At 35.1% G+C, this 16,242-nt stretch overlaps 1 protein-coding gene across 1 annotated transcript in view; it reads right to left on the minus strand.

Annotated features, from left to right (window-relative positions):
* Window positions 1–832: 832 nt before the first annotated feature.
* The window catches only part of LOC122815673 (vomeronasal type-2 receptor 26-like), a 132,341-nt gene continuing 116,931 nt past the window's right edge, over window positions 833–16,242 (minus strand). The window contains exon 4 of the mRNA XM_044088371.1: window positions 833–1,719. Coding sequence (XP_043944306.1) covers window positions 833–1,719 — 887 coding nt within the window. The remainder of the gene's footprint in view (window positions 1,720–16,242) is intronic.

Consider the following 16,242-nt stretch of genomic DNA (forward strand, 5'->3'; position numbering starts at 1 on the left):
CTGATCTATTTAGCTGTATACTCCACCAGTGAGAGTTTCTATGTAGGGAAAACTAACTAAAAGGGCATTAAGTAAAAGAATATATGAACAATGCTACATTTTGAATCAGAATGCAAAGAATGTTTTGTACAAACATTCTGTCATATGCAATGGTTTTGTAAAGTTCTTATTCTGTATTTTGAAGATAGTTAAGCCCCAACATCACTCCACAAGACATGTCCATGATAGCATCACATAAATTGTGGTAGGTATGATTCTAGATCACAGCCATTATGAATTTCAAGTACAAATAATGCTTAGCTTCTCTTAATGCTTTAACAGACATACACCATGTAAAGAAAATGGCACCAATTCATGGCTATTATCTCTTTTTTTTTGTCTTCTTCTTATGTTTTCCATATGAATGCTGTGCATTCTGGGAATATGGTCTACTACTGAAATTTCCTTTCCTATAAAAACTACCTTGCAGGTAATTATATCTACATTTTCACTGACACAGCTATAAGGACAAAGTACTTAAACATACAGGCAATAAGAAATTATAAAATTGTAATCTACTTTTATAATTTGCTCATGGATAGAGTTGGCAAAAATATGTGCTGCAAACTACATTGAGATAAATGTTTTCCATGATAATTTCTAAATGTTACAAATGCTACTTTCTGACCAGCCTAGAAGTACATCACATGAAACATGACTGTACTGATAATACTATGGTGATTATGCTGCAACTCAGATAGAAACGCATTTAGAGTTTTTAGTTAACATTAGTTAATATCAACATCACATATTTCCCTGACTATTTTTACATGTCTGCTGATTTAATTTATATTTATTGTCTCACAATGTATCCTCTAGTATTCATTTCTGGTCTCATTATAATAATATAGCATTTGGGTGAAAAAATGCAAAGTAGCAACCCAATGCTAGATGAGAGAATCGCAAAAATCTCAGCAGCAACCATGTATTTCCCTTTTGTGCTGACGTAAGCTGGAATAAATGTTAGCCAAACGGTTACAAAAACAATCATACTAAATGTGATAAACTTGGTCTCATTGAAGCTATCCGGCAGGTTTCTGGCAAGAAAGGCTATTAAGAGGCTTACAGTTGCTAATATACCTAAATATCCCAGCATGCAATAGAACATTAATACTGAACCCTCATTACACTGAATCACTGTTTTCTCTGGAAGCTTTTTGTCAGTCTCTGAGAAAGGTGGAGAAACAGATAGCCATATAATGCATAAAATAAATTGTAACAGTAAACAGCAGAATATTATAAAAAATGATGTCTTTGACCCAACCAAGTTCTTCAGTCGGCTTCCTGGTTTTGTTGCATTAAAAGCAATCACTACAGTAACAGTCTTGGCAAGAATAGCAGAAACACAAATGGAAAAGAATATGCCAAAAGCAGGTTGTCTGAAAATGCATGTTTCGTCCTTTGGTGGTCCAATAAATATTAAAGCAGTCAGTAAACATAACAGGTTACTTATAAGGAGAAAGTAGCTGACTTCCCGGTTATTTGCTTTGACAACTGGTGTATCATGATGTTTGATAAATATACAAAGGACCCCCACAGGCATGAGGGAAAAGACAACAGCAATGGCAGCTAATGAGGTACCCAAGGGGTCTTCATACGAAAGGAATTCAATGTATTTTGCAATGCATAAATCTTTCTCTGTATTTGACCAGTAATCTTCAGGACATTTTATACAAATACCTGTAAAGAAACAAAATTAGTAATAAAACACATAGATCTGAAATGTTACACAATAAACAAAGACACATTGTATAATATCACACACTTTAATGACCTAGTAGCTGATTGAGATTAGTATTGTTGTGTTGTACATACTAAATGGTGTCTTTCTACTAGTTAAACTACCTCACTGTGCTTTTCAGCCTTTTTCTTAAATGTTTATTGACTTTTACCATCTTTTACCTTCCAGCCCTTTAAACTATTCTCCAGCATCTCGCCCCTGAGTCTTAACCCCAGGACTACAGATACCTTGCTGACCAACAGCTGAACCAGCTGATTTTACCTACCACTACCTACAAAAAGCCTTTCCAAGTAATACATGTATGTTATAATTGTGATGTACTAAACTCTGAAACTGGTGGTTTCTATCTTATGGTAAGAGACGCCAGCAGCCCAGTTTAGTCTGCCATTGATAGCTCCCCTGGGTTTTTTTTCTCCACATTGTCTCATTACTTCCCTGCCCAAAGTTGTCTGTTTTTTTACCCAGTCACACCTTTAGACAACCCTCATTACTCTGTCCTAGTACTGTCTAGCTTACTCCTTTAGGTTTGTTGCTACCTTCTCTTATTTCTCCTACTACTCACTACTTACCTGTCTCTGGTTGTTTAATGCTAGTCCCCTTGACCATCACTCTGTCTTACTATTGACAAACATTTCTTCCTGACTTTCTTTCTCTCTCACTACAACTCTACCTTTGCATTTTTCTTTTTTTTCTCTTACTCAGTTATCAATACCTGGATGTTCTTTTTTATTGCTAGTGACTGATGGTCTGTCGCTGCACTGATTTTCATCCTAGGTGTAAGCCCCACTCCATTCGCCCTTCCTACCCTCTGGCCAACTCCGCTCCCCTACCCTACCCCCACTCCCAGCCACCCCCACCCTACTGTAACTTATAGTTAAAACCAGGCCCTCCCCTCTACAACCACACCCCTCAAGCAGCAAATCAAAACTTGTCTTTTACCTAACCCACCCTTTGTAAACTGTTACCACATGCTACCAATGTTTCCTCCCCCAGCCTAAGCATCCTATATTTCTCTCCACTACTTTATTTACTCCCTTAATAATCTATTACCTTTCTATACTTTACTCCATAATTGTCTATGACTATTCTCAACTTCAACAAATATGGCTTTGCCCTTCTATCTTTCAACCCACCTACGTACCCATACCCTACCCTTTACCACATATTCTTATTTCAAACTCTCCAACATTAAACTTCACTACCACCCATTCACTTACTAAAATCTACATTTTCTACAATGTATCATATAAAATATGCTATACCTCTCCCTGTCCTATAAGCCCTGCTACCCCTCGCTCTTTATACTCCCTCCTTCCAATCTAACCTCCCCCCTTACAATCACTCTCGAACCTTACCTGTAACTGGTAAGCATCAGCATGACAAACCTACTATTTATATCTCCCCATACCTCTATACTACCTCTCCTACTCTACTATTCTCTCTTAAATATTTTCAGACCCAAAGCTCTATTACTAAACTATAAATTTATCACAGTCTGTTTTCAAAATTAAAATGTCTTACCCTCCATTGCATTATCCACATCAAACTCCAATGTGACATCTATCCTAATCCAGGCTCAACACTCATAATTCTCCCAACCCCTCCCCCCAGAAACTTCTTACTCTGACAATTCCACTAACTCCACACCTATCTCCTATATTCCACTGAAAAAAGTAACTATGACATTCTTATCATTAATGCCAACCTAAAAAGCCTGATAAACAAAGTCCATGAATTTCATGCTGCTATTGCCCTCTACTCCCCTGATATATTTTTCATTACTGAAACATGGCTTAAGCCCCATATTAAACCTGAATAATTTCTTCCTAGTGGCTATAGTATCCTTAGAACTGACAGAGTATCTAAATGTGGAGGTGGAATTGCCATTTTGTTTAAAGAAAATCTTAATTTGGTACAACCAACTCTACCCCACCTGATATCCCTAACTTAGAAATTTCAATAGCACGCCTAGATCTAAATAACCAAGTCCATTATCTTTATTGCAATCTATCTGCCCCCAGCTAAAAACCTCCAATATATTGAAAACATCATTGAATGGGCCTCTACAAACTTCAGCCATGAAACTATAAACTTCAGCCATGAAACTATAATACTAGGAGATTTCAATTTTGACTGAACCACCTGCTCCTCCAATCCCCCAACAAATTTTGTTAATCTTTATAATTTCTGTCAAAGAATTAATCCCCCTGTGTGCATTGATAAACACTCCAAGAGACAGTGCATTCTTGACTGGATTTTAACTAACAAGTCCAATATTGCATATGATGCTGGGTGTCTTCCAGACACACTAAATGACCATTTCCCTACCTACTTGATTAGAAAGCATTTACACAATTTCTCAAATTGTTTATTTCACTATATTCACATTAAAAAAACATTTCTCCACAGCAATATTTAATTCTCAACTTCTACAATATGATTGGACACCTTTGAAAACTCTTCCACTTGACAGTGCAGTTCAGTATTTCAATACCTCTTTCCTACAAATACTTAAAGATCTAGCCCCGATTAAAAAAACACACACCAAATCGAAACAGATTCAGTGGCTGTCAAAATACACCATTCATCTACTAAAAATGAGAGATAGAGCCTGGTCACTATCAAAGTAGTAGAAGTAAAGAGAACATCAGTACCTACCAGCAACTTAGAAATCAAACTAAAAAAATAATTAAACAGGACAAAATAACCTATTCCCAAGTAAATTAGCTAAAATACCAGAATAATCCCAAAAGATTCTGGCAAATAATTAATCTCCTTCTCAACCCAGGGAAACCCACTAACCCAGCCCAAACTCTGACCAACCAAAATGAGTGCATAGCCTCACAATTTAACTCCCACTATATTAACTCAATAACCTCTCTACTCAACAACACCCCTAATACACCTCTTACCGTACCTCAAACTCCCGACAGAAATACTAACCTTCTCCATCTCAAACCAGTCCAAACAAGCTATATTAAAATTCGTATTTCCAGATAAAAGACTTGCACACTAGCTGCTGACTAGGTACCTGGTGACTTTCTTCAACTAGCTGCTACTTCCATAGCTTACTCTATATCTATTCTCATCAACCGCTCAATCTCTGAACAGTATGTATCACTCCTCTGGAAAACATCTTACATAATACCCTTACATGTAGGTGATTCCTCGACTGACATATCCAACTATTTACCAATAGCCATTCTGTCTCCACTTACCAAAATCTTAAAAAATGTATACACAAACAGATATTAGACCATTTCCTGTCTAATAATCTATTATACAATACACAACATGGCTTCCAGCCCAGGCATAGTACCAGTACAGCACTAATCAGCTTTATTGATACTGTATACTGACTTAAAAACAAAAAACAACTAATCTCTGCTACCTTCCTAGACATGTCAAAAGCATTTGACACTGTATCACATCAAATACTTCTTAACAAACTAGCCGTCTACCACTCCAGCCCTGAAGCCCTAAAATTATTTCATAGCTACCTGTCTGATAGACAACAAGCCACTCTATGGGACAATAAACACTCCCCCAGTTCCCCATAAGTGTTGGAGTCCCACAAGGTTCAATCCTTGGCCCACTTCTGTTCACAATCTTTACTAATGACCTTCACACCGCAGCTAACCCAACCTCAATTGTACAATATGCTGATAACACTTCCCTTATCTGCTCCGCCCCACTATCAAAGAACTCCAAGAAAAACCTCAAGCAGCCCTCCACAATATAGAAAATTATCTAACTCTCCATCAACTTATACTTAACCCCCAAAAAACAACCTATTGGTCTTCCACCATGCACCAACATTTAATAATCTACCTCCTATCTATATTTCCTCTTCCAATGGCACTAAAATAGAGTCCGTAGAACATACAAAACTTCTTGGTGTCACAATTGATTGTGGACTTAAGTTTGACAAACACCTTGCTCTAACCATTAAAAAGGTGCATATCAAATTGAGTTCACTCTATAGGGCTAAAATATATCTCACTGACAAAGCCAGACTCACAACAGCTCAAACCCATCTATTATCTTCCCTTCTATACTGCTCTTAAATATTTACCAATCTTCGCAAATCTGACCTAAATAGCCTTGAATCTTACTATAATAAATTTGCCCAATTTGCTACTAATCAATCTCGAAGCTCTCACCATTGTACTGCACTTCTTCAGCTGAAATGGCTAGAGCTGCCTCATCTTCTTACCCTGAATCAGCTACTAACCGCTTGAACAGTCTTATACAAACCTGAGAACTGCCCAGCGCTATCAGGTCTTGTCCAACCCTACAGTAACCTAACATCCCTTAGGTCTGCTGATAAAATATTGGTAAAAGTTAATAAAGCCCAAAATTCTTATGGCATCTCCCTGTTCTCCCATATCATTGCCAAACAATGGATCTCTCTTCCACAGCATATTCTTATAATCAATGATACACATACATTTAAACAGACCCTAAAAGTATATTCCTCTTAACATAGGCTTTGCTCCTGTTCTCACCCAAGCTAAATACTTTAACCCATAAATATCAACATCCTTTCTTTACACCACCCTTCTCAATATCTCCTGGCTATTTAAGCATTCTTACTCCCAGATCGTAATATCTTCTCCCAAAAAAAAAATGTGTTCTTCTTTCTGTTTGATAATTTTGACATTGCCTATAATTGTTCAATATTGTTTGATATGACTACCTTTGTTTTACTTCTCTTTTAAACACCATGGTATGAACCTTGCAATTGTATTACATATGCATTACTTTATGTACTTTAATTATTGTAACTGTCATATGTCACTTGTAAAAACTATTGTATTCTTCCTTAGAGCTTTTCTCTATGGGTCTCCCCTGAAAACAGGCAACTGGCCCAGTCGAACAATACCTGGTTAACAAAATAAATAAATAAAAATACTTTTGTATGCTACCTTTTTTACAAATATTCAATATGATTTATTATGGGTTTAATAAGCCATTATTATTTTTTTAATATTTATGATGGAATACCATTGCTAGGAGAGTAATATAATGATAATTAATACATTTTAAATGGAACTGAAATCATTAACAGCAATGCTATTAAAACCTTATGGATGAAAAATAAATTAACATTCTAAAAAGATAAAGCATTGCTTTCTAGTTATACTCTGTCATTGACAAAGGCACTGTATTTCCTCTCATTTGTTCATATACAGTGAGCAACTGTAGATGATGTTTCTACCTTTCTATCACCACCATGTAGGTATTTGTGTGCACAGCACAAACATTAAATGTAAATTAATTTAATAAAATAAAAATGACACATTAAAATGTATCTGTAAATAGCAAAACTAGCTATTTCCTTTTTATGTAATGACCAATACCCTGTTTATATATATATATATATATATATATATATATATATATATATATATATATAGCACCAGGGTAAACAAATTCTACAAACTGGTACATAAGAAAAAAAAAGTAGAGCTTTACATTGGGTTGCCTCCTGCAGGTTCACTATCAAAGACAACACAGAAAAACCTTCCCCACTTACTTTTCTGTGCTGTGTATTTTTCCTACCAGCTGAAGCAATTATAATGATTTTAGGTTTGTTAGTCTAATTCTGCTTTTCTGTTTGAAAAGTTTGTTTAAACTTTCTTTCAGACACTCTTGTGTTATATCACCTGATTTCATGGTACATTTTATAAGTTTACTCACAATAGATGCTTAGCTTTGTAGAATTTGTGTTTTCTATTTGGGAACATGTTGTCTTTTTAAATGTAATTTCAGTGAACACAAAAGCAGTGAGTGCTGTTTGCCAAAATTACTTTTGCCAGCAGTGGAGCTTTTTTTTCTCCACTGTTGTGCAACCTCAGAGTTGGTGTATATAATATGGGTGTTGTCCCTCCACATGGGGGTGCAGGTGTGCTTGTCCCTCTGCAAAAACAAAATTGCTGAGTTGTTTATTGAAGGTGATTTTGGTATTTTTTTTTTCCATTTGCTGGAATTATCTTCAATTTCTCAACATGAATTATTTTCTCATATGAAATTCTACTTGAAAAATAACTGGTGTTTTACTGTACAACAGATTCTTGTATTTATAGCAAATAAATCTGCTGACATCATAAAATAATATGGAATTTTACTGAGGAAATACTAAATGGTTAAATATCAGACTTGAACAGTGACTGGCTTGTAACAGGCAAAAAATGAAATTAGCAGAGTCAGTTGTCCACAACATAGAACACTGAGGAACTCAAAGCCAATCACTGTGATTTCTAAGTGTACACCAGTAACAATTCTCTTCTTTTGGGAGATGTCTCCCTTCTTTGATCCAGTGCAACTGGGAGTTGGTATAAGTTTTATAAATGTGAGGAGATTTGTACCTTCATGTTATGGGCTCAGGAAGGTATGCCTCTGTTACAGAAAATAAACGTTCTTTCCTTCTGTGTGCCAGGCAATAGTTTTTGACATTTCTAATACTCAATCCTTTTGTGTTTTGTTGAGTCATGGTGGATTTTTTTATGTACTTAGTAACATCTATGAAGATATGTACACTGCAAAATTTATTCTGAAATGTGGCAAACAATGCAATGATACAAATGACATTGTATGTATATTAAAATGTAAGTATGGAAATGAAAATAGATAATACAATAATAAGTAAGAAAAATAACACCTATTATAGTTATCCAATTAATACTGAATTCCCTATATAATATATCTATATACTTATAACAGAAAAAGGAATAAACTAAGAAAGGAGTAATTGAAAAAGGAAAATGAAGTAAATAAGAAGAAATAATATAGGAAAAGATGATAATGAAAAAAAATAAACCCAAATCTGTCCTGCAAGAAAACATTATAATAATAATTGGCATTATACAATACTAAGTTTAATTTAGTTCAACTATATAATTTAGTTTAATTATATATTTAAAATAAGCATTAAATTGCTAAATGAAAAAGAATCTGGTTGTTGTCAATTCCCTGTGAGTGTTGTAATAGCTTTAATATAAATGGGCCATAACGAAAGGCTTGGAATGTAGGATCATGAAGGGAAGCATTAAAAAGGTTGAAATAATGAAGTATTAAAATTGTCATTCCATAATGCATGATGATGGCATTAACTATCCCTCTTAAAAGAATATAGCAGGAATTAATATTCTTCCAAAAATCAGGTGTAATGAAATATGTTATTCCAATATGCAGACGTATTTGAAATGTATCTTCTACAACTGCTGGACTCAGAAATAAACATTTTAGCTAACCTAGAGGTATGAAAAATGCTCCTTCAGAGGTTATCCTCTTCCACCTGTAGTGTAAGCAACAGTTCATAAGGTACAGTGGATTATCTTAAAATGACTGGTTCCTTGATGGTTCTAGGCAACATGATGGAATAGTCAACATATGCCAGTTTAATTCTTTTGCTTGTCAAATGAAGCATATACTACAAGGGGGAGATGGTAAGCTGTCACTTGTGTCTTGCATCATCTGTCAGGTATGGTTTGGTACTACTGAGAGACACACATTTCTGCAGTGTTTCTTAATGGCTTGCAATATGTTGTGGTCACATTTGAGGATATTGTCAATTAGGACATTAGAATTTTTTTTTTAATGATGTTATTTGGGAAGATTGCGTTTTATTTTTGGTATTTTAGAGAGTACAGAGTATACGTTTTTTTAGAATTTAAAAGTAGATTGGACCACTAACATAAAGAAACTTAGCTTACTGAATTTAGTACAACTTTTATAGCGCACATAATAACTTAAAGCATTGGCTTGGGTGGACCCAGCCATGTTTCTGCACCTGCTGAGGCTTGTATTTGGAGATAGCAACCAATAGCTCTCCCCTGGAGTTCCAGGTCTCCATATAGAGAGGTGTCACTTCTACCCTGTCTCCCATGTGAGCTCTTCCAGCTTATGTCTTATTTATCAGCCTGTAGACATGGGAAAATAGGAACAGAGGCCCTTGAAAAGAAGGAACATAAAGCCAAAAATCTGGACATCTAATTAGCATAAAATTTGTATAGCAAACAGCACATAACTCTTCCCATTTCCATTAAAAATGTGGGATACTACTCAAAAATATGTTAAAAAGTAATTTGAGGCATTTTTTATTTCCATATATACTCAAATGACTGCCCACCCTCCTCATGGTTTGGAGCTCTGTATCATACAAGGGCTCCTGTGGAATCAGGTAAAAAGGCATGTATGAGGTGTGATAAGGAAATCCATGGGAGATCTTAGTGCTTTACTGTAACTAGAAGCAATTCATTTGGTAGTGCACTATTGGGAAACAAAGGGAACTGATGGGAGACAGGAGCATATTGATAAATTGTTATAGAAATAAAAGTCCTGCATTTCACCAGTTTAGTTCAAAATAGTGTGGGGTTGTAAATGAGATTATGTTTTTGCAGAGCCATCTAAGCTAAGATAAGAATATTTTCTTGCTTAACTGCACCTGTACTTGTTGCTTTATATATCCCATCTATCTGGAAAATCTCACACATCATCCCCCTTCATAAAGGTGGAAACTCCATTGACATTTCAAACTATAGACCAATAGCTCTACTCTCTCCACTGGCAAAAATTATGGAAAAATGTGTCCATAAGCAACTACTCACCCATCTTATCGAACATAACCTACTTGCCAACTGTCAACATGGGTTTAGACCTAATCACAGTACCACCACAGCTCTACTCTCCTTCACAGACTGTATAAATTCAAACCGTAATAATAATACTCTTTCCTCATCTGTCTTCATTGATTTATCTAAGGCTTTTGACATGGTTAACCACCAGCTCCTTATAGAAATACTTAAATCTCTTTCTCTTGATACACTAGCCTTAAAATGGTTCAAATCCTACTTAGATAAAAGACAACAGGCAGTACTATGGGAAAACAATCTATCTTCTCACCTCCCCATTTCCCTTGGTGTTCCCCAGGGCTCCATATTAGGCCCACTGTTATTTTCCATTTTCACTAACGACCTCCACCTAGCAATTCCACATGCAACCTGCATTCAATATGCAGACGACTCCACCATTATTTGCTCAGCTAAAACTCCTACCGAGCTACAGTCCCTGACACAAAAAGCATTTAATACAGTTGAGCAGTGGTTTTTAAACCGTTGCCTCCTACTTAACCCTAAAAAAACTAAACTTCTACTCTTTACTCCTACTCGCAGGTCAACCCCTCTTCACTTCACTCTTATATCCAAGAACGGGACTCTTATATCTCCTGACCTAACCACTAAACTTCTTGGAATAACCATAGATAATAACCTAAACTTCGATACTCATATTAACATTACTATAAAAACAGTAAATAAGAAACTGGGATCCCTTTACAGAATCAAACCCTTTCTTACTCCTTCAGCCAAAACCGCTATAGCTAGAACTCATTTAATCTCTACCCTACTCCATGCTTCACCCATATTTACCAATCTCTCAAAAAACAACCTCAACAGACTTGCTACCTCCTATTATAGTATTGCTAGATTTGCCACAGGTTCTCCTTTTAGAACACATCATTGTAACAACCTAAAGCAATTAGGATGGCTAGAATTCCAAAACCAGATACTATTTCACCAACTTGCTATTATCCATAAGAGCCTGCATTACCCCACCTGTACACCTATACTGACTCATAACCCCCTACAACAATCTTAAGAATTTACGCTCTTCTAATAAGCTACTTATTACTACCAGCAAATCCAACAACTCAGCTGGAGATTCGTTGTTCTCTAACTCTGTTGGCAAACATTGGAACATACTTCCCTCTGAACTCCTATCTCTGTCCTCTATAACACTTTTTAAACAGAAACTAAAACAATTTCTCAGTACTCATTGGTTATGCCCTTGTACTAACCCTGACTAACCTTTTTTTCTATTTCCTATGTGTTGTCTGCTTCTAATATGAGTATGTTCTATCTACTGACATTCTCTTGCTGTTTCCTATAAATCTTGTATTTCACTGTATCACATAGTACATTTGTATAAGTAAACAACTTTATTATGCTATTTTATCCTGCTTGCACAAGTACACAACTATTTTGTTATATTTTTTTTTCATATCTCCTCATCATGAGCCATGTACTCTTGTAATAACAACTGCATCAAGTCTGTATGGCTGAAACTGTTTAGAACTTTGTAACTACTGTTATACTTCTCTGAATTGTGACAACTTTTACTGTATATATTGTGTTTGTGTTGGAGCTTTTCTCCATGGGCCTCTACTGAAAATGGATTTGTATTCCAGTTAGACCAGCCCAGTCAACAAATGTAAAATAAATAAATAAATAAAAATAAATAAATATAGTGATCATTACTGGTTTTAAGCATTTTTAAAACATGTATATAATTTTATGGTAAACAATAATTTCTCTGTTTGTTGCCTTTTCTAGTCTGTGTGCAGAGGTTGAATTAGTAGTTGTTTGTTGTTTAATCTGTACTTAAGATCTGATTTTGCTGTCCTTTACATTACAAAATTCCAGGATCAGACATCTTATGGCAGAAGGTGTTTACCTCATCTCTCTGAGTTGGGAAGCACTGGAAGAAGCTCAACATGTGTCTGTTTTTTGGCCAGGGGCATAGGAGACAGTTTAAAAGTGTTTTTTTTTCTCTGCTATAAATCAGGACAGTTGCAAGATTCTTTGTTCACTTACAGAGAACTCTGCAATGCTTTTCCAATGTTTCAATTGTATCCAGAGTGATCCAAGCTAAAATAAGAATATATTCTTGACTAACTGGGTTGTACTTGCTTTATACGGTGATCGCTGTTGTTTTGAGCAGATCAGTTTAGGCTACAGGGGTGGACTAGTAATGTACTACTGGAGAAGAAGGAAATGTCTGGAAAATGGCATTGGATGCTAGTAGATGGCCTGGGCTCAATTAATATATTTCTATTGCTTGTATCTTAAAGCACTGAACCAATAAAGGGAATAATTTTATTTAATTTTTGTTTTAACTAGTTTCACACTTACTTATATTTGCTAGTTATATACCATGACCTTAAGAACCCTTATATGGGTTATATGTACTTGTTTATGCATTTCATGCAACTAGTAACCAGACTAAGCTGACTGCACTTGTTCTTATTTCATCTTGGAAGCTAAGCAGGGGTGGGGCTAGTTAGTACTTGGTTGGGTGACCATCTGCAAATATCAGTTGCTATACGTATAAGTATTTAACATTTAAGAATTTTAAAAATTCAAGTATTTATAAATAAGTATTTCTCTTGCCTTTTACTGGCTATTTTTAATTTTAGACCTGTTATTAGATATGAGCTCCTGTTTCGGTGTTTTGTATTTTACATGCTTTATATACTATATTTATATATTTTATATATTTTGTATGGTGAATATTGGATAATAGGAATGTGCTACTTTAAGGAATTGGGTGTATGTGGTTTGACCAATGGGATTCTTTTTGAGAGCATTTAAACAGGGCAAACATGCACAGGATTATCTGATGAAGTTCATAAGATCTAATGAAGTTCATAAGAAGCGAGCAAAAGTGCTTATCTTTTTTTTTATTTTGTGGTTGTTAAACTTCAATAAATTACAGTTTTATCATGGATCCACCTGAGCCAACTTTTATTTGGACTTTGTCTGTACATGATCTTTAAAAACTTGGTTGGGATTCCACGAGGCAAATAAAATGTTTGCAAATTTTACTACCGATGGTTTGATTTTCATTGAAAGAGAGATAAGTGCTTGCTAAAGAATGGTAGTCATTTATCTTGTAGTTCTAAATGGAATAGTCATGCTAACAATTATAGATGGCTTTTTAAAAGCAGAAGTTGGTGCCAGACCAGGAATGGGGTTAAGTGTGATGGTCATCTACTGGAGATGAATCACTGCCTAGTTTACATTAAATTTTATATTATATGAATTGTTATGCATCGGTCAATAAACAGTGAAGGTTCTTCTTTTATCATTTGTTGTGAGCTAGGCAGACATTATATGAAGTTCACAATGATGCATTCTTTTGAGACATAAAGAGCAAATTTACAAGTATGTTTTTTTAGATAACATCTAAGGAACATCAGATAGGTTAATAGTTTTGTATTCAAATATCATTTTAAATAAATGCTTGGCAGGACAAAACTTAGTTACAAATTAATCAAGCGCTCTCTAAGTCAGCTTAAATCACTCCAGATTAAATGGATCCAAAAGAATATTCAGTGTCTTTCCAGTTACTTAAAAATAGAGTCTACTATTGAGAGGATGGCTCCTCATGGTCTCAGCAGAATACTCCAAAACATTCAGTCTTGGCCATTGCCCTTTCTCACAAAGTTGTGACTAGGGTAGGTGAAGGGGATGGTTAACCATTGTACAAGCTGGTAATGGGCATGATCAGCAGTTAGAAAGAAGATGGGATGACAGATCTAATTTTCAGTTTTGAAGCTGCAAGGGTATAAGGGTTTCATAAATAAGTGTCTGCTATGAACTGTAGCATGGTGTTTGTTTCTTTTGGTATTAAGTCTCAGTTTTCTTTTTCATCCACAAAATTGGAAGCATTTTTTGGTATTCAACTTTGGATTGGAGGGCACCAGTTTGGGGAATTAACCAGAATGACAAATGACCTATATACAATATTGCCTTCTCAAGCTGAAATTTCAGTCAGTGAGAGCAGAGTGTCTTAGATCCTCAGTTTTACTTTATCTTATTGTATACTGACAGGGAAGCACACCTTCTTTAAAATGTCTCATGCTGGCTAGAACTTGGTCTCCCTAGTATTTTAAACAAAAACCTCTTAATCCATTTACAGAATATGCTGCAAGAAACATATTTCACTGTCCTGTCTCTTTAAATAGTGCAGAGGTGTAGCATACAGATTCTTCCATATATTTACATTATTATGTTTGACCTGATTGCCCAAGATGGTTTATACTAGTGATTATTTCATGTCTGTGTTATAGCAATTTTAGGACAATGATAGTGACCTACTGACCTGCAAACAGAGCTCTTGTTTTATCTGTCTATCTATATATATTTTTTATTTATTTACATTTTTAACCAGGTAATGTCCGACTGGGTTGAAAAAAAAAAACATTTTCAGTGGAGACCAGGGGAGAAAAGCTCCACAGCAAAAAGAACATTATTAAGGTACAAGCAGTAAACTTAGTTTAAGTAGTACATTGCTAACAATATGTAAATGAGCTGAACAAAAATATTATAGCAACATATAACAACAGAAATGCAATATATACATGCATGTTTCAGGCATACAGGAATATTTTTTTTTTTTTACAATATATATGAGGTACATAAGTCATGTAGCTTTACAAGGTGAGTCACTTCTGAAAGACCAAAATTGGTCATGTAGTTTTACAAGTTAGTTTATCTGAAGGACCAAAGATTAATAAAATAAAGACAGATTGTGGGATAGCCCTATGTGGGTTGAGCACTATTCGGGCTATCATGTGTGAGAAGAGTGGGAAACAATAGGAAGAATATTAACTGGGAGAAATACAGGGGCATAGCCAATTATCATTTAAACAGTCTTTCAGGGTAGTTTTAAATGTTGACAGGTTGGGGGTTTTAGTTATCTGTTGATGTAGGGTGAGGAAGGTATATATATATATATATATATATATATATATATATATATATATATATATATATATATATATATATATATATATATATATATATATATATATATATATATATATATATATATATATATGTATATATGGGTCCACTATAAAAGTCGAAAATTCCGAAATCTCAACTTTTAAAAAAAATACAGAAAAGATCGAGATTTCAGAGTCTCGACATTTAAAAGTGGGTTAAAAAAAAGACAGAGACTTTAAATAGAGTCTTTGCAGGCTTGCCCCCCTGTACCCATCACACCCATCTACTTAAATATACCAACTCAGAGATTGCGCTACTGTGAAAAGAATGGTAGTGCTTCTGTTGCACTTACCGTTCTCTTCACTGTAGTGTGATCTCGGAGTTGAACAAAGGTACGCCCATTCACGCATGTCTCCACACAGAAGACGCTCTAGCTGAGAATCGAACAGGACAACGTCTTGCTGTGAGGCGACAATGCTACCGCAGCACCACCACCGCAGTAAACTTTAAACATTACATTAAGTGCGGGGCTTCACCCCACACACACACACACACCCTACTTAAATATACCAAAACCAAGACTGCACTACAGTGCCGAAAACAGCAAAGTAACGAAGCGGCCAAGTGAATTCTTTCCCAGGGAAAGAATTTGCTTAAAAGCTGCTTTGATATTTTGCCATTTCAGGCTTTAGAGTTCGACCAAGACGCATTCGAAAGAATGCTTCTTCGGTCTTCTAATAGGGAGCCTATATATATATATATATATATATATATATATATATATATATATATATATATATATATATATATATATATATATATATATAAGATAAATATATGTATATATATATATATATATATATATATATACATATGTGTGCATGTGTGTGT

Source organism: Protopterus annectens, chromosome 1.part1 (assembly GCF_019279795.1).
Source record: "Protopterus annectens isolate FY-2018-M chromosome 1.part1, PAN1.0, whole genome shotgun sequence".
In the NCBI taxonomy this organism is placed as follows: domain Eukaryota; kingdom Metazoa; phylum Chordata; order Ceratodontiformes; family Protopteridae; genus Protopterus; species Protopterus annectens.